At 44.2% G+C, this 25,438-nt stretch overlaps 2 protein-coding genes across 2 annotated transcripts; one reads left to right on the top strand and one right to left on the bottom strand.

Moving 5' to 3' along the window:
* wdr19 (WD repeat domain 19) lies at positions 1–13,434 on the top strand. Its single transcript, XM_031560151.2, has 36 exons — positions 1–138; positions 650–741; positions 914–979; positions 1,173–1,298; positions 1,391–1,506; positions 2,061–2,176; positions 2,367–2,447; positions 3,159–3,271; positions 3,609–3,782; positions 3,935–4,005; positions 4,166–4,338; positions 4,607–4,721; positions 4,838–4,944; positions 5,212–5,325; positions 5,481–5,630; positions 6,060–6,207; positions 6,338–6,545; positions 6,654–6,813; positions 6,907–7,017; positions 7,263–7,372; positions 7,610–7,670; positions 7,872–8,012; positions 8,191–8,273; positions 8,670–8,753; positions 9,053–9,199; positions 9,320–9,444; positions 9,585–9,694; positions 9,931–9,999; positions 10,130–10,207; positions 10,752–10,848; positions 11,065–11,189; positions 11,709–11,790; positions 12,054–12,204; positions 12,358–12,481; positions 12,869–12,945; positions 13,034–13,434. The coding sequence occupies exons 1-36, from the start codon at positions 133–135 to the stop codon at positions 13,146–13,148; spliced, it is 4,026 nt and encodes a 1,341-aa protein (XP_031416011.1). The 5' UTR covers positions 1–132; the 3' UTR covers positions 13,149–13,434.
* Positions 13,435–13,505: 71 nt separating this feature from the next.
* On the bottom strand, positions 13,506–21,626 carry adamtsl7 (ADAMTS-like 7). Its single transcript, XM_031560325.1, has 12 exons — positions 21,498–21,626; positions 18,387–18,570; positions 17,975–18,150; positions 16,643–16,757; positions 15,953–16,072; positions 15,684–15,813; positions 15,302–15,521; positions 15,033–15,206; positions 14,721–14,894; positions 14,436–14,615; positions 14,160–14,304; positions 13,506–14,031 (listed from the first exon to the last, which is right to left on the bottom strand). Exons 1-12 carry the CDS (start codon positions 21,624–21,626, stop codon positions 13,892–13,894), a joined length of 1,887 nt encoding a protein of 628 aa, XP_031416185.1. The 3' UTR covers positions 13,506–13,891.
* Between the last annotated feature and the right edge of the window lie 3,812 nt (positions 21,627–25,438).

Genomic DNA, 25,438 nt, shown 5'->3' on the forward strand with positions numbered 1-25,438 from the left:
TATGCTACTTACGCAGCTCGGTGGTTGATTGGCTCTGAGGTCGCTATGGGTGACGCCGACGCTTTAGACCGACGAATCCTGGGAAATGTACACAAGTTCATATGCAGTGGAGTTTAGCCTTTAAACGATAAAATGAAGGTATGTAATTCGTTTTCTGTGCACGCCACATCACCTTTTTAGTTGCAATAAATTAAGCACGCCATACAATTGACGTATACGTTGTAGAATTATTCAGGTGGGAGGTGAATCTCTTCACGTTCTTAGCTAGTCCGTTAGCTCACAGGCTAGCAACAGTTAGCTAGTCAGTAAAAGAGCTTACAACGTTTTTTTGGTGATTAACAATTTGGTGATAATTCATCCACTTGTTAAGTACCCCTATGATTACTTCTTCCCGTATTTAATTATACCTGATGTACGTGTGTGAGGTGTCCTTGTCCAGCTAGTGTTAATGTTATGTCTGTTATATGCACAGCAGCAACAGGCAATATCCAGCAGTAACATCAGATTTTAGGTTAACCTTAGACTAACTAATGCCAGTATTTGACATAGCTAGCTATTGCAATAGTTTGGTTGTTACTCTAGTTAATAAGTCTTCTGTATTACTTGGAAAGCCCAATAACACAAATGATCAAATGTATTTTTGCTACAGCGCATATTCACCATCGCAGAAAAAAATTGGCAGGGGTCCTGCCTGCAGTACAAATGGCAGAAAACTTTGGGGAATTATCTTGCCGTTGCTGGGTGAGTAACACAAATGCTTGTTTTATATGAGGTTGATTTATTTTCCGAACACCGTAGGCTATACTATAATAACAAAGTGAACAAATCTTTCAGGGCTTATTTGTTAAGAACTACTTCAGCCAGAGGGTGTAGTAGTAAGCAGTTGTTTTGAATGTATGTTGTTTTTCTTTAGGTTCGACAACACCGTAAAAATCTTTGATCGGCATGGGCAAAGGATGAATGAATTGAACCTACCAGGGTACGTACAAAGAGGAAAACCCACTTAGCTGACAACATCAATCAGTGGTGTACTTCTAGTTCCTTGATTTAGATTACTTCATCAAATATATCTTATACTTTTATCTGTTATTACTGTAAACAGGTAATACAATTCATAAGTGCCTGATAGCTGACTGACTTCTATCGTTGTTGGTCTTTCTCTTCTTCAATAGGAAGTGCATAGGAATGGATTGGGATAAAGATGGGGACATCCTGGCAGTAATAGCAGAAAAGTCCAGTGCCATCCATCTGTGGGATGCAAATGTCAACAAGACATCACAGTTAGACAGTGGCATGAGGTAGGTACATATTTTTGTAGGCTATGTTCACATGTTTCTGTGTTGTGTTTGTGATTGTGGCTTGAGTGTTTCAGTGATATTTTTTGCCATAGGGATCAGATGTCTTTTATCCTGTGGTCCAAGACTGGGCCTCTACTAGCTGTGGGAACAGCGAAAGGGAACCTGCTCATCTATAACCAGCAGACTTCACGCAAGATACCAGTCCTCGGTAAAGTAGTCACACACTGAAAATAGATATCATGATGGTGTCTGGAGATGGGAACTTAATTTGATGTGATCTCCTAAAATTATACAAATTTGTAAGTGGATTGATGTTGGTGCATACATGATTCATTATGCCAAACACATAACATAACATGCCACTCTGCTCTGCTATGGGGAACCCAGAGCTGTTTGTAACACACTGTCCCTACATCATGTAAAACTCTAATGTGTATGGATGTGTATTTGTAAGTCAGCCTGAGAGAGGTCACCCTACCGGGTGTACAGTGTGTCCCTAATGTCTGGTTGTGATTGAGACAAATAGAACATCCCTTAAGCAAACTGTATAGATACAGAACATTCATACATACAAACTCACAGGTGGCAACAAACAAACGAGGGAAAGGGAGACAAAAGCCTTGCTAAATGGCAGATGTAAATGTCAGTGTGAGCCAATTTGCAACAGGCAAGTTATGTTATCTGGGCAACATGTGGAAGTTATCTATCATAGCTTTATCACTTAATGGAAAACCTCAACTCCGTTGTTGTGTCTGTGTTTAGGTAAGCACACAAAGCGCATCACCTGTGGCTGCTGGAGCTCTCAGAACCTGTTGGCCCTTGGCAGTGAAGATCGTAGTGTAACAGTCAGCAACCATGAAGGAGACACCATACGACAGGTCTGAATGTTCATCAGCATTTGTCACATCAATGTCCCTTTGGTTTCTGTAGAGCTCCTTGACACATAGCAGATTGCTGATTGTTTTGCAGTAGTATATGACTAATAGATAAACATAAATGACAATTGGGAAATTAATTTGTCCTACCTTGTTCCTATGTTCACTTTCTCTCACATTCTCACTCTCTCAGACGTCAGTGCGATCAGATCCTGCAGATATCCAGTTCTCTGTGATGAAGACCGATGAGAGATCTTCACCAGGAGAGAGCACTGTAAGTCAGTGAGGGAGTGTAAGGAAGTGTATGAATTGAATGGTCAGACAGGTGCGGTCACTAACCCTGGAATATGTTACACATTCCACATTCTTAAGTACAAACACAACTTCCCATCTCCTTTTCTTTTTTTATTAGCCCAGACCTGTGCACACTAAAAACCTTTGGTGTGTCCTTAACATGACCCCAACTTTGATGTTCATCTTGAACATATGCCGTCCTATTTGAGAAAACATTTTAAACACAGCATCATCATTATGCCACGAGAACAGATACCAAAGACAACTGAAATGTATTTTCTGAAATGTACTTAACTGAAACATATTTCAGCACAAGGGTTTTCTAGGAATTCTGTTATTTGACCTGCATCTGGTCAAATAGTCACTACTAAAAAATATGCTGTGTGTGTGTGTGTTGTCAGATGCATGCAATGATATACAGTAGCGCTGAAGATAAAGTCAACTCCAGGGAGAGGCAGAGAGAGAGCAGATCTCCAAAGGAAGTAGTTGTGGTGAGAGAGAGGAAAAGTAGGAAATGAAAAAGAAGGGGGACAGAAGGAAATGAAATGAGAAGCAGGAGTGATTATAAAATAGGATAGTTAAAGGGATAGTTAAAGGCCAGGCATAGCCCGTGTCAGGGAACCCTGACTCTACATGGAGCGTTGGGAAGCACTGTTTGCCAATGACTAATCTTTTGTCCTGTGTGGTGTAGGTGAGTGTTGCGGTGGGAAAGAAGACTCTCTTCCTGTTTAACCTGAATGACCCTGATAACCCCATTGAGTTGGCCTTCCAGCAGCGCTACGGCTCCATAGTCTCCTACCGCTGGTACAGACTCACTTCCATCTTTACATTGTTGGAAACTGCTTGTGTTTGTTTTGCTGAATGGATAGTACATCCATGTGAGGCAGTGAAGTTGCATATCAGGGAGTTATTGTAAACTAGTTAGCATTTGAACGATGTAAAAGTACTGTAAAACAATATTTTTGATTGTTCATACTGTTTTGAAAAGATATATAAGTTTTTTTGTATGAATAGTTTTCAGTGCTTGCTGATTCTTTTTTGTTTGTTTGTGATTAACTGTTTCTATTTCTCTCATTATCTTTCTCTCCATTTTCCTCTGTGCTTTGTCTCTCTCTCGCTCTCTCTCTCTCTCTGTGGTCAGGTATGGGGATGGGTATATAATGATAGGATTTTCTCAGGGTTATTTTGTGGTCATTTCCACTCACATCCGTGAGATTGGCCAGGAGCTCTTTCAAGCTCACAACCACAAGGACAGTCTGACCAGCATGGCCATCTCTCAGTCTCTCAACAAGGCAGCTTCCTGCGGAGACAGCTGGTATGTGTGCCCTGGGGGCCACTTGGGCAATATATACACCAACCATTTATGAGTACATCAGCTCTGTAGCATCCTAATCTGTATTTCTCCAATAGAATTCCATCTGGGCATAAAAGCAGAAAGTGCTTTACAAACTTTTTTTTTTTCTCCAGCATAAAGATCCATGACCTCACAGAACTCAAGGAGATGTATGCCATCATCAATCTGGATGAAGAAACCAAAGGTGAAGTCAATACGCTCACATATCTCTGTTTTCTAAATGTGTTCATGTAGTTTTGTATGTGGGTGTGTATAGAGTGGGTAAGGTGGAGATGTACAACACACACACACACACACACACGTATCATACAGTGTGTGTGTGTGTGCACTGTTCTATTTGCCAGGTCTGGACCAGCTCTCGTGGACAGATGACGGGCAGCTTCTGGCCATCTCTACCCAGCGCGGCACCCTGCATGTGTTCCTCACACGACTGCCAATCCTAGGCAGCAGCTCAGGCACGCGCTTGGCCTACCTCACTTCACTGCTGGAGGTCACAGTCGCTAACCCAGTGGAAGGGGTATGTAGTCTTTAACCCAGTGGAAGGGGTATGTAGTCTCTAATCCAGTGGAAGGGGTATGTAGTCTCTAACCCAGTGGAAGGGGTATGTAGTCTAATCCAGTAGAAGGGGTATGTAGTCACTAACCCAGTGGAAGGGGTATGTAGACTCACATATTGTAGCATGAGTTCACAGTAAGTTCATATGAATCACTTCTTATTTCCATTTCTGTGATACCTTTTCATATATAATATCTTCCCATGATTATGTCTCATGTGTCTTTGTACAGGAAGCACCAGTTGCCGTGGCAGTGGATGTGGAGCCTAATTTCATTGCTGTGGGTCCATATCATGTTGCTGTGGGGATGAATAATCGGGCATGGTTTTACATTTTGGGAGAAAATGGTATGTGTGTGAGAGAGATTGACCCACGAAGTGCCATCTTACTTGTGTCTTTTGATATGATACGTACCATGTGCTTTAATCCCCCATGTGTTTGTTGTTATCCTGCATGTGTTCAGGAATAGAGAAACTGAAGGACACGGAGTATCTGGGCACGGTGGTGAGCATGTGTCTGAATGCTGACTACGCTGCGGCACTGTTTGAGGGGAAAGTGCAGTTACACATGGTGAGAAGTGTGTGTGTGTGTGTGCGTGTGCGTGTGCGTGTGTGCATATTAAGGCTTCAGACAACATTGAATTTGTATTGAATGGGATTCATGATTGAGGTCTTGAGGTCATCATTCCTCAGACAGAAACTGATGGTTCTTGGTTTGGCCCGTTTTCAGTTAGATAGAGGCGAGGATGCTGTGGAGCCCTTTATTTATGAGGGCCATCATGTCAAGCATGTCTAATGCTGTTGTATTTTGTTTTGTGTCGGTACGTGTGTTCATCAGATTGAGGATGAGGAGCAGGAGGACAGGCAGACTAAATTGTTCTCTGGTGGGGATGATAAATATCGCATCATGAGCCATGCGCTCACTGCTGACTTCCTGTTCATGGGCACTGATGTAAGACAAGCATGTGATCGATAACTCTAATACCTACATAATAATAACTTGAACTTGTGATCATTTTGAGCTGTGTGGCCACTAATACACTCTCCCTCTTCCTCTCTTTCTCTCACCCTCTCTCTCTCTCCCCCCCCTCTCTCTATCTGTCATAGACGGGCATAATCCATTGCTTTTACATAGAGGACTGGCAGAACATAAATGAGTATCGCCACCCAGTGGGTGTGAGGAAGGTTTTCCCTGATCCCAGTGGAACACGTCTCATCTTCATTGATGACAAGAGCGATGGATTCCTTTACTGCCCGGTAACACTTACACATACATGTGGACACTCACACACAGTCAGAAGGACACAGACCAAGCTGTTGTTTTCAGCATAGCTCTTCCACACAGTATTTACCCACTGGAGTCTGCAATGTCAGTATTGCCACTGGAAAAAAAGTCACTGAAAAAGTGAATTAACAGGATTTGATTAACTAAACTATATATACATTTGACAGATTACAGTTTACAGATATGAGATTGAGATTTGTAATATATGTCTTCATGATAAAAATGTTCACGAGAACAATTTTCTGTATTGTATCTGCATGTTATAATAAACACACTTTTGTTATGTTTACAACAACAGGTGGTAACAGTCTGTATGAAGGACTGTGGCACCTTGTCTTTTAGTTTTCACTTAGCTTTTCTAGCTTTTGAGCCTCTTCCTTTTCTTCTGTCTCTTTGTTCAGGTGAATGACGCAGTGCTTGAGATCCCTAACTTTTCTCCAACCATCACTGGTGCTCTTTGGGAAACTTGGCCAGGGGATAAGGGGGTCTTCATTGCCTATGATGACGACAAAGTTTACACCTATGCCTTCCACAAAGACACCATACAGGGTAGAGTGCTATGCACACACACACACACACACACACACACACACACACACACACACACACACAGACAAACATGAGTACAACATTAATCATCACCATCAGACCAGGTTTCTCTCTCCCCCTGCTTGTCTAGGTGCCAGAGTTATCCTTGTGGGCGGCACCAAACTGCCATTTTCCCATAAGCCCTTGCTGCTCCATAATGGGGAGTTAACGTGTCAGACACAGAGTGGCCAGACCAACAGCGTGCCCCTGGCTTCACACAGCTTCCTCAACACCATCTTCTCCGAGGCCTCGAAAGAGCAGCTCACACAGATGCTCCGGAAGGCACTGATGCTCAAGAGGTATGACTGAATATCTGAGCAGATATTTCTGTTTCATTTGAGTTTTTTTTTTAAACAGACATTCACTGTATGTTCTATAACGGTATCTCTGTGTGTGGTGTGTGTTAGGTTCCAAGAGGCATGGGAGATGTGTAAGCTTCTTAAATGTACAGAGTCATGGGCTGAGATGGGGCGGACATGTCTGCATCACATAGAGGTGGAGCTGGCTGTACAAGTGTATCGCATGACGGGAAATGTTGGCATGGTCATGTCCCTGGAAGACATCAAGGTCAGTATGTGCCTGTGTCTCTCTGTTTGTTTATTTATTTTGGACTCATCGGTACATAATAACACATCTGCTGTGGGTCATTCTCACCGATAGGGTATAGAAGATCAGAATCTGCTTGCTGGCCATCTGGCCATGTTCTGTAATGACTACAATCAGGCCCAGGACCTCTACCTGGCCTCCTCCTGCCCCAGTGCTGCTCTGGAGGTATCAACACACGTCATAAACACACACACACCGGGGATACACTCTCACACACACACACACACACACACACACACACACACACACACACACACACACACACACACACACACACACAGATCATGTCTCCACACACACAGTTCATGTCTCCCCACACACAGTATTCATTTGAGACATATCTTCTTCATATCTGTGTGTGTGTGTGTGTGTGTGTGTGTGTGTGTGTGTGTGTGTGTGTGTGTGTGAAGATGAGAAGAGACTTACAGCACTGGGACAGTGCGCTGCAGCTGGCAAACAGGCTGTCCCCAGACGAGATGCCGTTCATCTCTAAAGAGTACGCCATCCAGCTGGAGTTCATGTGAGTAAGCTCCGGACTCACATGCGTCAGACTGTAGGAACAATGAAAGTAGTGCATCTAGGGGCATATGCTATTGTATTTGTAGATAATTCACCTTGCTATATTTATTACTTTATTACTGTCTTGATAATTGAATAATAAAATTAATAATATAGTATCATTGTTGTTTGAGGTAATGGACACTGCTATTAATGAGGCAGACAGTGATGCTGTATTCTGTGTTCTATCCCCTGGCAGTGGAGACTATGTGAACGCACTGGGGCACTTTGAAAAGGGAAATTCCCAAGATAAAGATAAGGTCAGTGTGTGGCTGCAGAAAGGCCTCTCTTGTGTAACATCAGTTCAACCGTCTAACATTGCCATCATTGGTTATTTTCACAAATACGTACATACAGCTTGTGTTTACTTGGGTGAATCTCCTAAAGATCCTGTTGTGTTTTCACACTTGTTTCATGTAAATGTTTTCATGATGTGTGCGCTACATTTTTTTCCGTACCAGGAGCATGATGAGGCATGCCAGGCTGGAGTGGCACGTATGTCCATCCGCATGGGAGATATTCGGCGTGGCGCCAACCTCGCCATCAAGCACCCCAGCCGAGCGCTGAAGAAGGACTGTGGGGCCATCCTAGAGAGCATGAAGGTAGACACACACCGCCCCTCCTCACCTCCTCACCATCTCACCATCTCACCCCCGCACCTCCTCACCATCTCACCTCCTCTCCTCCGCACCTCCTTACCTCAGCCTCCATCTGTGTTTAGTCCCATATAACACAGAGTGCATTGTGCACTGACGTTGTCCATGTGTCGGTGTGTTGTAGCAATACTCGGAAGCTGCCCAGCTGTATGAGAAAGGCCAGTACTATGACAAAGCCGCATCTGTCTATATCCGCTGCAAGAACTGGTAAGAACTGGTCACTTGTGCATGTCATGTCCCACTCTCCCTATTTCTCTCTGACTTTCTCAAATTGAATTGTACATTTACAATTCAGCATGCAATTCAAATATTGAATTAGCAAGAGAAAATGACCAAATTAATGCTATTGTCCAAAAAAGGGACAGTAGACAAAAGACAAAATCAGAAGGCTCTCTTGACTTAGACTCAAATGATGGTTTATGCCCCACTATTTTCTTTTGTTAGGAAGTGAATCACATACTTTTTTGTACTTTTAAGCTCTTAAGTTAGGTCTGTGTAACAGACCTGTGGAAGACCTGTGGAAGACCTGTGTGTGTATACGTCCTCAGGTCAAAGGTGACTCTTATGTAGCTACTAAGTGGAAGTGTGTGTATACGTCCTCAGGTCAAAGGTGGGTGAGCTCTTACCCCAGGTGTCGTCTCCCAAGATCCACCTGCAGTATGCAAAGGCAAAGGAGGCTGATGGCAAGTAAGTCAGTAAACAGCAGTGGCCATACTGACTGTACACAGAAACAGTGCTCTGTGCTGTAGCATACATAGTTGTCATTTTAGATGGTTTTGAATAGCTGAATGGGTATTCTGTCACATTAATTACCCACTGTAACTGTATGGACAGATAGATTGGTTGTTTTTAGATGGTTATCGGTATATGAAGGTTTATGGAGATGTATGAAGAAAACATCAAGAAGCTACCTGACTTTTGGGTACTTTCATATAAATGGAATTCATGATGGCTGGTGAAGTGAAGTTTTGATTGGCTGTGGTCAGATTTAAGGAGGCAGCGATGGCCTATGAAAGCGCCCGGGACTGGGACAACGTCATCCGCATCTTACTGGAGCATCTCAACAATCCTGAGGAGGCCGTGCGCATCGTCAGGGAAACACAGTCCATCGACGGCGCAAAGATGGTGGCAAGGTCAGAACAAAACCCCCCAGTACAATTATACTAAAGTTGCCAAAAGGCCGCCATTAAAGAAAATAGAAGACATGGCACGGGGTGTCCCTGAATGAGACTGCTTGTTGTGCTTTTCTCTAGGTTCTTCCTGAGTCTCAATGACTACGGCTCTGCCATTCAGTTCTTGGTGCTGTCCCACTGCAGCGACGAGGCCTTTCAGCTGGCACAGCAGCACGGCCAGATGGAGGTGTACGCAGACATCATCGGTCAGAGAACCCTTCCGCCTCACGGCTCTCCTCTCACTCACGTTGGAAACGAGCTCCTTCGTTGAGTTTGCCTGTTTCGGTTGATTGTGTTTTAAGATGTGTTGGCTGATGATCTTTATGTGTGAATATGTGCCCATCAGGCCCAGATGCCACAGCGGAAGACTACCAGAGCATTGCTCTGCACTTTGAAGGGGAGAAGCAGCACCTCTTGGCGGGGATGTTCTTCCAGAAGTGTGGCCAGTTCAGCAGAGTGAGAGAAGACATCACTTGCTCACACACACACCTTCAGATGCTCTTTGATCATCCCTTGTGAAGGACGTTCATGTAACTGGTCAAATCAAAATGACAAATGATTCCTCATCTGCTGTTCATGATGTGTAACACACACTCTCTGTCTGTCTGTCTGTCTGTCTCTCCCTCCCTTGTTTGTGTGCATCAATCTTTCTTTCTCTTCTTCTTCTTCCTCTCTCTATCACCCTTTCTCAGGCGCTGAAACACTTCTTGAAGTGTCCCAACACTGAGGACAGCCTGGCTATAGAGAAGGCCATAGAGACAGTGAGACATGTTCAATGCTCTCTCTCACTGTCTCTCTTTCTAACATGCCATTCATAGAGGCTAAAAGCAGCAGATGACAAATAGTGATTCTAATGTGTGATGGAAGATGACTAATGGCTATGTCTTACAGGTGGGAGAGGCCAAGGAGGATGCTTTGACCAATCAGCTCATAGACTATCTGATGGGAGAGAGTGATGGCATGCCAAAGGTAGTAGAGCCTATAAGAACTGCTTATCTACTCTCTACTCACTCCATACGATCTTACCTGTTTTTTTGCTCTGTGTACTCTACTGAAAAGTGTCTCTCATCTTCGCTTCCGCCCACCCTGCATGCTTGCTGTGCATAGACTCTCACAGTGAGTAAGGCACTGTGCAGTGTGTGCACACTCAGTCCCCCTAGTGGTGGTGTTAAGAAGGTGCTAGTGCTAAAAAGCTGGAAGCGAGCCTGAGCTAGTCAACCCCTGTCCCTGTCACCAGTCCGTGATGTGAGCCGTGACTCCATACTGATCCCAAACCATCTTGCTGGCTAAATGTGGTTACGTGTCTGTGTGTGTGAGCCTTCCTTTTAGTCTCAAGCCGGACTGCTCTGAGCTCAGGAGTGTCTGTGTTTGTGTGTGTGTGTGTGTGTGTGTGTGTGAGTGTGTGAGCCTCCATTTTAGTCTCAAGCCGGACTGCTCTTGTGAACTCAGGAGTGTGTCTGTGTCTGTGTTTAAGGCATTCACCTTTCTGCTCTTCATCATTTTTACTTCTCAGGATGCTAAGTATCTGTTCCGGCTCTACATGGCTTTGAAACAGTACAGAGAAGCAGCACGGACTGCCATCATCATTGCCAGAGAGGAGCAGTCAGCAGGTGTGTGTGTGTGTGTGTGCTCTGCCCCCAAAATGTATGTGTTGAAGACATCTATGAATGAATGCATTTATGAATTTGGTTCACTGGTACATTCTATGGTCATAGTGCCTCTGTTCTATGAAGTGGGAGGTTCACATTAAGGCAAATCATAATAAGAATGAATGAACAGCTTTCTGTCTTAGTCACGTGTTGAGTGTTTTGTGCCATTTTTGACAGGAAACTACCGGAATGCTCATGATGTGCTGTTCAGCATGTACACAGAGCTGCAGGCACAGAAAATAAAGATCCCATCTGAGATGGCCACCAATCTCATGATCCTACACAGCTATATACTGGTGAAGGTGAGAAGCAAGTGTGCACCCTTGCAACCTCAGTGACATACAGGAACAAACACAAACACACATACTGTACAAACCCTTGCACTACCTGATACCTTTAGGTTAGTATAGGTAGTATAGGTATTAGGTATTAGGTATAGTCTCTAGGTTAGTATAGGTATATTAGGTTAGTATAGGTTACTATATGTGTATTATATGTTTAGCAGATTGTATTGTATATTTATTTTGTATATTTAGTATATTTATTATATGTTTATTATATGTGTAATTTATGTTCAGAGTACTTATATGTTATGTTATGTTATGCTATGGTAGGTTGTTGTGCGGTGTCTTGTCTTAAGAATTTCAGTGCCCAGTCTGACTCTGTGTTGTTCTGTGCATCTGACAAATAAAATACTTGAACTTGAACTTGAACAAACCCAAGTGGGTCCCAAACTGGAATCGCAAACACTGTTAACTTGTGTTGGTTTTAATAGGCGTGTAATGTGGGCCTGGATTCCACCTCATGTTTTTAATCTGTAGATTCACGTGAAGAGGGGTGATCACCTGAAGGGGGCTCGCATGCTCATCCGTGTGTCCAGCAACATCAGCAAGTTCCCCTCACGTAAGCTGACACTAACACTAAACACTATATATACACATACAGGTGTACAGGGTCGTCATAGTCCTGATATACATCATGAGTGTGTTAAGTCGGTTACAATTATGAAGGAAATGTATGTTGTGTTAGAAGTGGATGTCATTTCTGTGTGTGTGTGTGTGTGTGTGTGTGTGTGTGTGTGTGTGTGTGTGTGTGTGTGTGTGTGTGTGTGTGTGTGTGTGTGTGTGTGTGTGTGTGTGTGTGTGTGTGTGTGTGTGTGTGTATAGACATCGTCCCCATCCTGACGTCAGCTGTGATCGAGTGCCACCGTGCAGGTTTGAAAAACTCTGCCTTCAGCTTTTCTGCCATGCTGATGCGCCCTGAGTACCGCAACAAGATTGACCTGAAGTACAAGAAGAAGATAGAGGCCATGGTCCGGTGCGTGCCTTCTCACTACACATTTACCTGGCAGATGTCAAACATGCAGTCTACTTTAATCTAGTGACGCCTGTGTGTGACTTCTGACTTTTAATTTCTTCTCTCCCTCCCTCCCTCCCTCTCTCTTACCCTCTCTTTCTCTTTTCCCCTCAGGCGTCCAGACACCTCAGAGCTAGAGGAGGACTCCACTCCATGCCCCTTCTGTGGGTTCCAGCTGCCTGAGTGCGAGCTGCTCTGCCCCGGGTGCAAAAACAACCTGCCCTACTGCATTGCCACGGTAGTACCACATGAGAACACACCAGTATCCATATAGAGGAACGCAGTCTCTCACACTGGACACACCATTATCCATAGTATCCATACACAGTCTCTCACACTGGACACACCATTACCTATAAAGAGGAACACAGTCTCTCACATGAGAACACACCATTACCCATATAGAGGAACACGCAGTCTCTCACACTGGACACACCAGTATCCATATAGAGGAACACAGTCTCTCACACTGGACACACCATAACCCATATAGAGGAACGCAGTCTCTCACACTGGACACACCAGTATCCATATAGAGGAACACGCAGTCTCTCACACTGGACACACCAGTATCCATATAGAGGAACACAGTCTCTCACACTGGACACTTTCCCCTTGTGTGCAGGGTCGACACATGGTGAAGGAGGACTGGTCAGTGTGTCCTCACTGTGACTTCCCAGCGCTCCACTCCCAGTTCATGCAGTAAGTACTGCCCTCAGCAGTCTCTTGATCTCCCACTACACCCACAGTTGATCACATCCTGCTCATTCCGTGTGTGTGTGATTGACAGGTTACTGGAGACGGAGTCGGCGTGTCCCATGTGTTCTGAGAACCTGAGTGTGAACCAGGTGAAGAGAGTCTCCGACTGCTCCGGCTACTTGCAGCTGAATGAGCTGGAACAGTGAAGACAGACGAGCCACAGAAGAGGGAAGAGCCGGGCGAAGAAGACGTGCTGTCAGGGGGGCTTTTTAGAAGCATGGAGCATGACAGTGAATTGGCATGGTGTCAGTGAGATCTGCGCTGCGTCGGGGTTGAGCAGTTAGCTGCCTGAGACCCCAGTGGCTCTGGCTATGATCAGGTGATGGAGCTGACCGATCCCTTCACAGGCAAGCCTGCCCTTGTAAAAATGATATTTATCTAAACCACATTATTTTATATACCCTTCTCAAATAAAAAAATATTACATTTCTATTTTACTATTTTTTTTTCTGGATTAAAGTCCACCAGGTAAAATTAGGTTTGTATCACAGTTTATTAAAGAACTGAAAGAGTATCTGTTTAAAACATTTTATTAAAGAACGGCTCTGCTGTTTAGAGAAACATTCAATAGATACAGTTAAAATGGTTTTACGGGAATTCAAGTGGGAGAAAATAGCATTCATTTCTTTGGTCCATTTTCTCAAGACAAATCTGACATGACTATTTGTGATGACCCTGGTGTTGGGTAAGGATGTGGAACAGCGGTGGACAGTACAGTCCACAGCAGATGAGTGTAGCTGCTCTCTGATGCTGCAGCAGCCCTGAGCAGACTAGCATCTGGTCACCATGAGCATCACCTGGTCCCTCAAGCTAGCACCGTGCAGGTAAGCACTGGAGTAGGGTGGAGTGTCAGATGACCTCTAGTGGCGGATGAGACCCCCCTGTGGGATCATCTTACACCAGGATGCGAGTCCCTCTTGCTGCCACGGGAACAGGAGGCGCAGCAGGCCGTGCGGTAGTAGTTGTACACACACAGCTGCGCCTGCACCACCACCTCACAGTTGAAGTAGAGGTCTCGGCAGGACTCGTCTACAGAAACACAACAGGTCAAATGATCACTTCAGCGCTTCTACAAGCAGAGTCTCTCCTTAGCAAACCCCAACACCATCCTGTTGGTCAGAAAGTAAGTGGTATCAGAGACCCACTGGTGGACTCACCGCTGTCAGACGGGCAAGGCTGTGTGTTGCACTCCTCACGACTCTCTGGAGCCAAAGAGGGGTCACAGCCGTCAGTCGGGGTCATGTCATCACCCAGGCAACGCACCTCCCGCACTCGATAGCCACCCTCACAGGAGCGAGAGCACTAAGAGACAAACAGGACGTTTGTTTTGTGTGTGTGTGTGTGTTACAGGAACAACACGTTTTGATGTCTGAGCAAAGAACCGCATTTGTAATGTTTCCATTGCTGTGTGTGTGTGTGAGAGAGAGACTCACACTGCTCCAGTCTGTTAGGTACCACTGTGCTCCGCACGAGCCCAAATGACAGGTCTGTGTGTCAGGAGGGCGGGGCAGGTGTGAGCAGTTGGTGTCAGAGGTCACGTCCCACTGGATGTGGCTCTGAAGAACACACAGCACACCCCGACTTTGCGTGCCATTGCCACACTCTGATGAACACTGGTGAAGTCAAACATGCACAAAAGAGAACCAAAGAATATTAATGATATACACAACTGATTCTGAAAAACGGTGTGTGTGTGTGTGTGTGTATGTCTGTGTTACCTGTCCCCAGGGTCCCGTGTACCATTCTACTCTGTGTTGACATGACCCCAAGTCACAAACGCTTCGCTCAGCTGGCCTCTCTCCCTCACAGCCATCTAGTGGCAGAACGCTCACAGCACTGTCAATACACGCCACTGACCTACTGCGCCAGCCAGAACCACAGTCCGCCGAGCACTGGAACACACACCCAAACACACACACACACAAACTCATGCATGTATGTACAAACACAAGTTCATATTATCATCTCTGTAACACATAATAGTGTACTCTCCTTCAACACGCGCACACACACACTAGTAGAGGGCTTACTCTCTGGCTCCAGGTGGAGTAGTACCAGCTGCGAGCACAAGATCCCATGTCACAGTTCTGCAGGTGGGGTGGTTTAAGTGCTAGATTGCACTGGTCATCATCTTCCACATCACCCAGGCTGGACACACACTCCACCTCTCTGCTGCGCTGGCCCACCCCACAGGGCACTGAGCACTGACCAGGGATGGAGGAGGAGAACCAATTAAATGCTTCTTTCACCACGCGCTGATGGTCATGGTCATGATTTTTGCCAAAACACATTCGCTCACCTCTGTCCATTCCGTTTGGATCTGCCACTCACTGCAGATCTTCAGCTGGCATGGCACAGCCGTCTCTGGCATCTCAGTGTGGCTGCATTTCTGCATCTCCACGGTTACTGTGACAGTGACGTTCCCATGGTGACCCCGAGTCTGGCGACAGAGGACCTGGCGATTCTGGAGTCCCAGACCACATGTCCTACTGCATTCAGACCACTCACCCACATCCCAACTGCAGTCACACACACACACACACACACACACACACACACACACAATGCCATTTATGAACACATGTAAGAGAAAAGGCAGTTGAAGTTATTATTTTTTTAAATGTGCTGAACCGACACACATGACATGACCGGTAAACACAAACTAAAAGAGGGCTTCATACAACGCAGGACAGTGTTGGATGGAGCACTTCTCCTCTTGAGGTGCAGGGCGAAGGGTGTGGTTACAGAAGTCTCCTGGGACAGTGATCTGAGTCGCCCTCTCCACACAGCGAAACCATATCTGACGCTTACCTGACACATACACACATGAACGCACACACACGAAAACACACACACACACACACACACACACACACACAGCTGTTAGCCCGGAGTATTGTGTACACAAACGCACACACTCAAAAACAATAACACAGTGGGTTACTCTTACCTATCCCACAGGTGGTGCTGCAAGGTGCAGTTGTCATGGCAACCCAGGTGTAAAGTGGGAGGGGCTTTGGAGTGATGGGGTCTGAGGGCAGCCGATTGTCATCAACTACACGAGTCTCCACTGAACAGAAACAAAGAGCAAAATAGAGCAACTAAAATGGACAGGAGAATGTGTGTTGACATGAGAGATGTTTTGAAATGGGGGATAAAGCTAAGATATTTATCTGGTAACACCCATTCCACCAAAACAGCCCTCATTCACAACCATCCTAGTTGTGTTAGATGTAATTCTGACCAGAACAGCCATGTCATTCATTTCAAGAAAACATAAATAGAACTGAAGTAGGACTAGAAGTATTGCGGATTGAAATATTGGTGAGAAACATTGTTTGTCAAGAAATCATTTTCTGCCCATGTCACATGATCAGACTATTAAAGGCCTGGAGAAAGTCATACCTTGACTTCCATATACACACGCACACAAACACAACAATCTGTCCTGTGTTCCTCCATTCCCTTAAGTCAGAGCTGGGTATCAGTATACTGTATTGCATTTAATATGAGACAATATTTGGGTCCCAACAAAACCTTCAACTAAAACCAGCTTGGGAAAAGATGTAAATGTACAGAAAATGACCACGTACTGCTTCATTCCACAAATGTAGCTGATGTGACTGACGCATTTACCTACCAAGAGGAAGTATATGAGAGTGTGTGTGACTATCTGTGCTGTGTGTCCTCAGGAGGTGGACTTTTGGCCTTATGTATTCATAGCTAATGCTGGGGTTAGGCTGCTGGTAGATTACCTACAGGAGAACGAGAGAGAGAACGACAGAGAGAGAGATGTGGTAAACCGGAGATAGTCGACATTTCGAAAATAAAATAAATAAAACATTCATCTTGTAGCAATCACTGAATTAAATGTTATAACGCCATAAACAACTGACATTGTATTAAGGCACTACAGAGCCCACGGCCTGAACCACATAGAGCAAGCACGTAGGCGAGAGTAGCAAGGAAAAACTCCCTTTTAGCAGGAAGAAAGCTTGAGCCGAACCGAGCTCAAAAAGGGTGGGGGCGGCGGGGGGGGTATCTGCCCGAGGCTATCTCGATAGAGAGATACAGAGGGCTAGAGCAGGAGGGACGGGAGAGGAAGCAGATATCAGAAGTAAACAGATTAATTCATAGATATGTCAGTCAAGGGAAAACATATTAGCATACATGTGGACCATACACTCAAGCATCTATACAAGACTGTCAGTGGGTCAAAATGGAGTGAATAGCCGGCATTCAAAGGACAGTGTACTATAATATACTCTTATAAAGGTCAGTGTGCTAACGGGGTAACTCTTATAAAGGACAGTGTGCTAACGGGGTATTTCTTATAAAGGACAGTGTGCTAACGGGGTATTTCTTATAAAGGACAGTGTGCTAACGGGTTAACTCTTATAAAGGACAGTGTGCTAACGGGGTATTTCTTATAAAGGACAGTGTGCTAACGGGTTAACTCTTATAAAGGACAGTGTGCTAACGGGTTAACTCTTATAAAGGACCGTGTGCTAACGGGGTATTTCTTATAAAGGACGGTGTGCTAACGGGGTAACTCTTATAAAGGAGGAATGGGAAGCAAGGAACCACATCAGTGATGACATCAATGGCATAATTAGGGGTAAATAGGCTGGAACACAGTACATGTATATTACACAAGCAGAGTAGAAGGAATGCAATAGTCTGGTGGGAATGGGCAGCAGTTAGAGTTAGCAGAGGGTTTCTGCAAGCAGATCATGGAATGTGGAAACTGCAGCTGCATCCCAGTTTCATCATCAGGCCTTATTATGAGATGAGTTTCTTCATTCTGAAAGGGTTTTTAAGGCTGTCTGTACCCTTAAGACTCCTGTCTCTCAGGTTACATTTAGGACCCTTTCTGACCTTTTTACTGCTGGATTATGCCATTGTAATGGTACTCAGTGTTAAATCACCCCTCCCCAGTCTCTCACCACGCTATATATGATGGGTTACTCACATACAGGTGTAAATCCTGACTCAGTGGCCCATGAGCAGTGATGGATTCTCCAGCACGGCTGCGGATCTCATTGGGCCGCTGGTATGTGAACTGAGTCCCAGCAGCCTGAAAGTGTCCCGGGCGATCGATGGCCCAGTTCCCATTAATGACTGACTGACCTGTAGGAGTCCTGAGAGCTGAGGCAGAGAGGGGGGTGGAGATGGACGAGAGTACCATGAGAGAGTATTACTAAATTATACTGTTTTAGAATCCAGTTTGTCAGCTTTAATGGTATTTTGACACAAGCATGTAAATCAAGCTTATAAAAGCTGACAACATGAGACATAACTTCAAGTTTAAACTGCAACATCATAATTGAGTTACTATGATCACTGTTTTATTGTATTATTTAGTTTGTTGATGCTTGTCTCACCGAGGTAGTTCCTGCTCTTGACGGTCTCCTGTATTTTGATTTGCCGTGCTCCTGAGGGGATCTCTAGGACTCTATGGTACCCCACAGGAAGCACAGAGAGCGAGAACGTTCCACTGACCAGCTCACAGGAGGAGCTATTGCCAGCACACACTCCACACACATCATGCCATGAGCCTTCACACTCCTAGAAAACCAGAGGGGTAAAGACACACACACACACACACTTTATACAGTCACGATATACACACATACATACATCTCTTTAGGGCCCTATCACTAAACATAGCATACACATACAGCCATCAGGATACACATGTTAACCTGCTTGCATGGGTGCATACATACATACACACACACACACACACACACACACACACACACACACACACACACACACACACACACACACACACACACACACACACACACACACACACACACACACACACACACACACACACACACTGAGAGCACAAACAGAAACTCAGCAATCAGGGCACAAGCAAACATACAAATACACACAACAAACACACATGTATTGAAGCCATAAAATAAACACAAATTCACATACACACGCACACGCACACGCACACGCACACGCACACGCACGCGCACGCACACGCACACGCACACGCACACACATCCTCAAACAGGCAGCGATTACACTCTTCACTGTAATACACACAGACAAATACTCTCACTGCACACCTGCACACAGGAGCCCACACCCCAACCAGTACAGCACTGACCCAATCAGTGATAAAACAAAGCTTTAGCATTTTGCTGGAGATGGCGTTATTTTTAAAAGGATGAAGGACGCAACTTGACGTTCTTTTTTTGTCTACATGGTACTGGGCAGACAGTATGGTAGACAAATGTAATTTCTTCAAAAAGTGACAAACTATGTCAGCCAATCCTTTGCTGTTCTGTCGCTGTCAAGATTAAGATCAGACATGAGGAGCATGTTATGATTACCTGTGCAAGAAATCATCGGCTGGCCCACCATTATCAGACAGTCAGTAATAAAAAACAAACAAACTTGGAATTACAATGAGCAAGATAACATATTGGCTTTCCTGGTTTTGGTGCGGTGGACACAATAAGGGCCATGCATAAATAAAATATAATATAATTCACACACAAAGGGTTTGGAAAACCACTGCCTTACTTATGTGTTTTATGCCCTTGGCAGAAATAGTGTACACGTCAGTGGATGGTTCCTATAAAACTTCAGAGAAATGTTTGTGTATCTGCATGAATATTCACATTCTAATGGTCAAGTATTCTTTTACAGGGAATAACATACAGACAGACACACCAACACATACAGACAGAACACACTGTTCATGATGATTTCTAAAGAGCCATTCTTGGCGTCCATAATATCATCTTTCATAACCCACTAAATCATTCTGATTTCTGTGAACCAGCCCAGCCTAAAACAGCTCAAGCTAATCAGAACCGTGCTGGCCTACATCCCCAGTCAAGACCAACTCCCCAAACCACCTTTTCCAATCCCCCACCCTGTTCAGCCCTGGACCCAGTGAGCCCTGCCTAAACACATGTCCCCAGCAGGCCGTGTGTGTGCTTTGGCTTAGGACACAACACCTAAACACCACACTGACTCCAAAAGACACAGAGACATTTCAGGTTTACTCAGGAGGACAGTTTCTACAAATTTTGTATGTATCATGTATATACCATCTCTGTGTTTCTATGTACCCTGTACATTGGCAACACGTATGCTAGCATGCTTATCCTGATACGTGTATGAATTCCTCTGCCATGTTTCTGTTTCTCTCCCCTCTCCTGGCTCTGGGCTCTGTAGCCTTGAGACAATTTTATTGTTTTGGTGCTATATAAATAAAATGAAATTGAATTGAATTAACAATATCAAAATTAAATGGTGTCTATATTAAAGCCCTCTACACCATCTAGATCATACCAGAGGACATGAAAAGCAATCAGGAGAACAATTCAGCAATACAGTTCTTTGCAACATACTGTGTACAAAGCTCCGGGTATGAAGGATTTTCAAACTCTTCATCTTCAAATAGAAGCATAAATCAATAACCAAATCAAAAACAATGTGTTGATGTGTATTTCTTCATATTTGGAGAATCGTGTCAAATGTATTTCATGTTATACAGCGCAACAAATGAGGAACAGGATCTGGGATTGCACCCAGTCATGACACATGCCTCTGCTGTCATTTAGCCCCCACTGAATCCTCCCCCCCCCCACCCCACCAAGCTGTCTATATAGAAACAACTTGGCATCTAAACTCCAGTGATGACAGGGGACCTTCTACAAAAGCCTCATGTTATAAACGTCACACACGCACACATATCAAGATGTGTGAACACTTACTCACGAAACACACACTTCCAAAATACTCCTCTAATGACAAACAAACTCAACTTCATGAAATTCAAGCAAAAAAAATGTAAGTAACAGTTGTTTGATTTTCGAAAACATTTTGCGCACACACACACACACACACCAAACCAAATCAGTGTGCCACGACTGTTCAGCTTTTGTAATGTTTCTCCCCTGCAGCTCGTGTTCTCTGTGAGCCAAAAGATTACTCAGAAAACCAGAGCAGCAAAAGCTGTTATTCAAAGACAAAAAAAACTACTCATTAGTTCTCGTTTTTCATTTTTGTTGTTCATTTCATTGAGGTTGGTCTCTGACATAAAATTCTAATACAACGCATTCCGAACCAAACTCATGCTTTCTGGAGACTCCCAGTGTGTTACCTTAAATGATTTGGCTCCATGTATTCATGCCCTACGGTTCTTGTATTCAGGAATACTGACTAAATATAAACATTCCCAGTGTTACGACTGAATTGCTGCGTTGATTATACTGATAAAAGCGCCCCTCAAATTTTTTTTTATCTAAATCTAAATCACTGAAAAGCTGACTACTTATGTATTATATGTATTAATTTGTATAGTGCAGAAATACATTCTTATAAAATAAAATAAATAAGCCTTATTCTGTTCTCCTATTATATACAGAACTAGAGTCCCTTTCCCAGGTCTAAATAACATTAGGTTTGTGTAAGCCTCCTCTCTGCTGTGGACACCAACTGCTCCAGAGTCTTACCTGTTCAGGGGTGGGGTGGAGGCTGGCGACCAGAGGAGAAGCACCTTCAGCGGGGTAGTGCAGGCATGAGAGGAGGGTGAGCAGGAGGGAGCACCACAGCCTCACGTGTTGCTGCTTCACTTGAGCCATGGAGAAGTCTGAGTCGCAGAATTAGTGGAAGTCTGAGTGCGTGTGTGTGTGTGTGTGGGTGTGTGTGTGTGCATGCTGGGGTGGTAGGGGGTGTGTGTGCTTTTGAAGAATTCCCACAGAGATCTTCCTCTATCAGAGTTTGGGGTATGTCTGCAAATGTTACCACATGCTGACATACACAGACACTCTTGTTGGCCATTCTTCCTTCAACAACACACACACACGAACATGTCTCCTCACTTTCTCGCTCAGTCTTAGTACTGTTTAGAGAGGGCTTTTTCTTGCCTACCCAAATTCAGCAAAGTTCCTTGGTATTTGGCTGAGAAAAGCAGCTCTTTTATTACAGATGTCTCAGGGGCACTTGGAAATGCATACATCTCTATGAATAAGGAAATAACTAAGAAATAGATAAGAATAAGGTAAGCATGCACATGCACACACACACACACACACACACACACACACACACACACACACACACACACACACACACACACACACACACACACACACACACACACACACACACACACACACACACACACACACACAAAGACCCTTTCATTTTAAACCTTTACATCATGTAATTTCTGTCAATAGGTCACCCAATATACACGCATAGTTTGGAAGGAGAGAGTTCCGAGGATGTTCTCAGCAGGATAATGATGTGTTATTTGTGGACTAGAGACAGGGTTTGTAAGAGTGCGATAGTGTATAATTTACCAGTTGGTGGTGTTTGACTTCCAGGTGTCTGACAGTTTGGAGTCCTGGGAAACCATCTGCATTATATCACCAGAGCAACAAAGAGCTCAACCTTTGTGACCCCTCAGAGAAAAAGAGAGGGAGAACGAAAGAGAGAGAAAGAGAGTTTGCGGGAGAATATTTTGAAACTAGGGGATGCAAATTGAAGATTTATATTCATCTGATAACACCCACCCATGCCCAAAACAAGCCTAACTCATAGTGACCCTAGCTGCCTGCCAGTTCTGTGGAAATCAATGATCTCAGCATGAAGTCCACATGACCACAGCAGTCATCATTCGTGTCCAAATAATACGTTTCCTGCTGTCCTACTCTATCACTGCAATGCATTTAATACCGTACAAACACTCAGTATGTTGCAAGTTTATACTGCAAATATCACAGCTATCCCAAAAACGTCCTGGATCCTGGAGTGAGCAGAAAACAAATGCAAATTTAAGAAAGGAATTGATTTGGTGAGCTCATAACCCTTCTAATAATATCTTAAATTAGCCAGGGTGTCTCAATTTAACGGACCTGTTTCAAGCGACCCCAGGCAGTGGTTCAGAGACGGAGTACTACACAGTGAGGAATGTGTTCAGGGCTCTGGTCATAGCCGTCTGTGGCTACACCAACAAAACCACCCACCACAGACATGACTCACCACACAAGCCCACAGCCGCAGTACATTCACTCCAAAATGTGCTTTGGCTTCATTATTCAACACACCATCTGAAACATTTCAATTATTTTATACCGTTCTGTACTTTGATTTGGCTTTGGTGTTTCTGTTTGTCTTAAATAAATAAAGGAAATAAAGTTTGTTTGATTTGTTTGGTATTCATTGACCTGTGTAATGTATGCAGATTGCTCTAGCCTGTAATAGCCTGTCTGCATCAGATGGCAAAGATTGAGTTAGATGTGTTTGTGATGAGCTCCATTCTCCTGCAGTTAGTTCAAATCTTTATAAAATCACCTAATCAAAAGTAGCCTTACGCTACTGTCAATAAGCTCAGTGCTTGTGATGTTATTCTATTGTCAGTCCATCACAGTTAGACCCAACGGGAAACCTAGTTATCCTGATTAGAGATAGTATCTGGTATAGTTAATATTCTGGAGAACATACGCAGAAGAGCAACTAAGGCACTGGGCTGAGGCACCAAAACAGGACTGAATTAGAATATATTTTTTTTATGGAGGATGACCATAGTATTTAAAAAGAGGTTCCATTACAAAACTCCAAGCAACAAGGTCCTGTGACGGCTTCACTCTATGAAAGTGTGATGACAGAATGGGTTTGTAGAACTTTGGACATCCACCTCACTGCAGAACCTCTGGACATCCACCTCACTGCTGAACCTCTGGACATCCACCTCACTGCTGAACCTCTGTCTGTCGGGAACTTCTGCTGCGTGAAGAGGTTACAGTAAACCTTAGTCATTTGCTCTGGGATCCAGTGAATCAGTGTGAATCATGAAGTTAGCACTCGTGTCTTTGTTGACTCATTACTATTGAACTTGATGTTTGTAACATGACTGATTAATCATACTTCCTGTTATTCAAACATCCTTTTCAAAAAGTTTCTCTTTGAAAACATTCATGTAGGCTATTCATTTTGCAGTTCCATTTCAATATGGACCAGTACAGTAGCAGGCACAGCCTTCTGCTCCCCTGTATGACAAAGGGCCCAGTGCACTGTTCTGATGGAGATCCAACCTGTGTGCATCTGATGCCATAGGCCCAGTAGTTCAGAAGTCATCTGATGCCATAGGCCCAGTAGTTCAGAAGTCATCTGATTGGATGTGATTTGGCTTTTTGGGCCCTGGTGTGCCTGTCTGGCCTGTCAGTTCCTCACTTCTGTACATCTGTCAGATATGTATATACTATACGAGTTGGCTAGTTTGTGTGTGTCTGCTTGTATTAAGACTGACATTAACATTCCCCTTATGTACCCATGGAGGATATCATTCTATACACGACTGCTGTGATCAATGTAATGTGAGCGTCAGATTGCACTGTGAGGGTTGTGATGTGGGTTGGGAGTAGACCAGCCAAATACAGCACGGCCCAGACGGTCCACTTCCTCCTTCATATTGAAGCCCGCGGTGGCAGGCCTCTGAGAAAACATCTCCTTCAGGGGAGTCGGGAGCCCAGTGTGCCAGCGTCATAAAACTGTCAGCTTCAGATATGACTTGTTGAGCTAACACACACACACACACACACACACACACACACACACACACACACACACACACACACACACACACACACACACACACACACAGAGAGTCAGACAGACAGACACACACACACACAGACAGACACACACACAGAGACACACACACAGAGAGAGAGAGACACACACACACACACACACACACACACACACACACACACAGAGAGAGAGACACACACAGACAGACAGCCACACGTTGAAATGAAATAATGACTGATGAGTGTACAGTGATGTGTAATAGTGGTATAATAGGGGTAGAGGTGTAAAACTTTAGCGCTTTAAAAAGGACCTGTGCTCCAATGTTCATAATTTTATTTTTGGGGTCTACTAGAATAGATTTACATGCTTAAATGTTTAATTATTTTTCTCGTCAGTGTTGGGGAGTAACGCAATACATGTACTGGCGTTACGTAGCCTATTTAGAATGCAAATTATGAGTAACTGTATTCCGTTACAGTTACAATTTAAATAGATGGTATTCAGAATACAATTACATTGTTGAAATCAATGGATTACATGACGGTACTTCTCTGTTTCACGAATGTATTCACTCTCTAAATAAATTAAGGCAACTTGATGCATTTCCCAGAACCCCAACATGAAAACGAATGAAGAGCTATTTGCGTGATCAGTAGCTGCTAATGGAGTCGGAAGAGTAGCAAGTGCCAGAGCCGGCACAACAGAGCCAGGGCAGGAATGCTTTTCTATCCTAGAAATTCAAACAGCATTTCACGTTAAAGAAAGAGAAGGAAGAACGTAATATAACTGCAGTGCAACCTCTGCTTGCCAGCAACCAACCTCCTTTCAGTGTCCAAAGACTCCACCTCCAACCTGA

The sequence above is a fragment of the Clupea harengus genome, chromosome 22 (assembly GCF_900700415.2).
Source record: "Clupea harengus chromosome 22, Ch_v2.0.2, whole genome shotgun sequence".
NCBI classification, from domain to species: Eukaryota; Metazoa; Chordata; class Actinopteri; order Clupeiformes; family Clupeidae; genus Clupea; species Clupea harengus.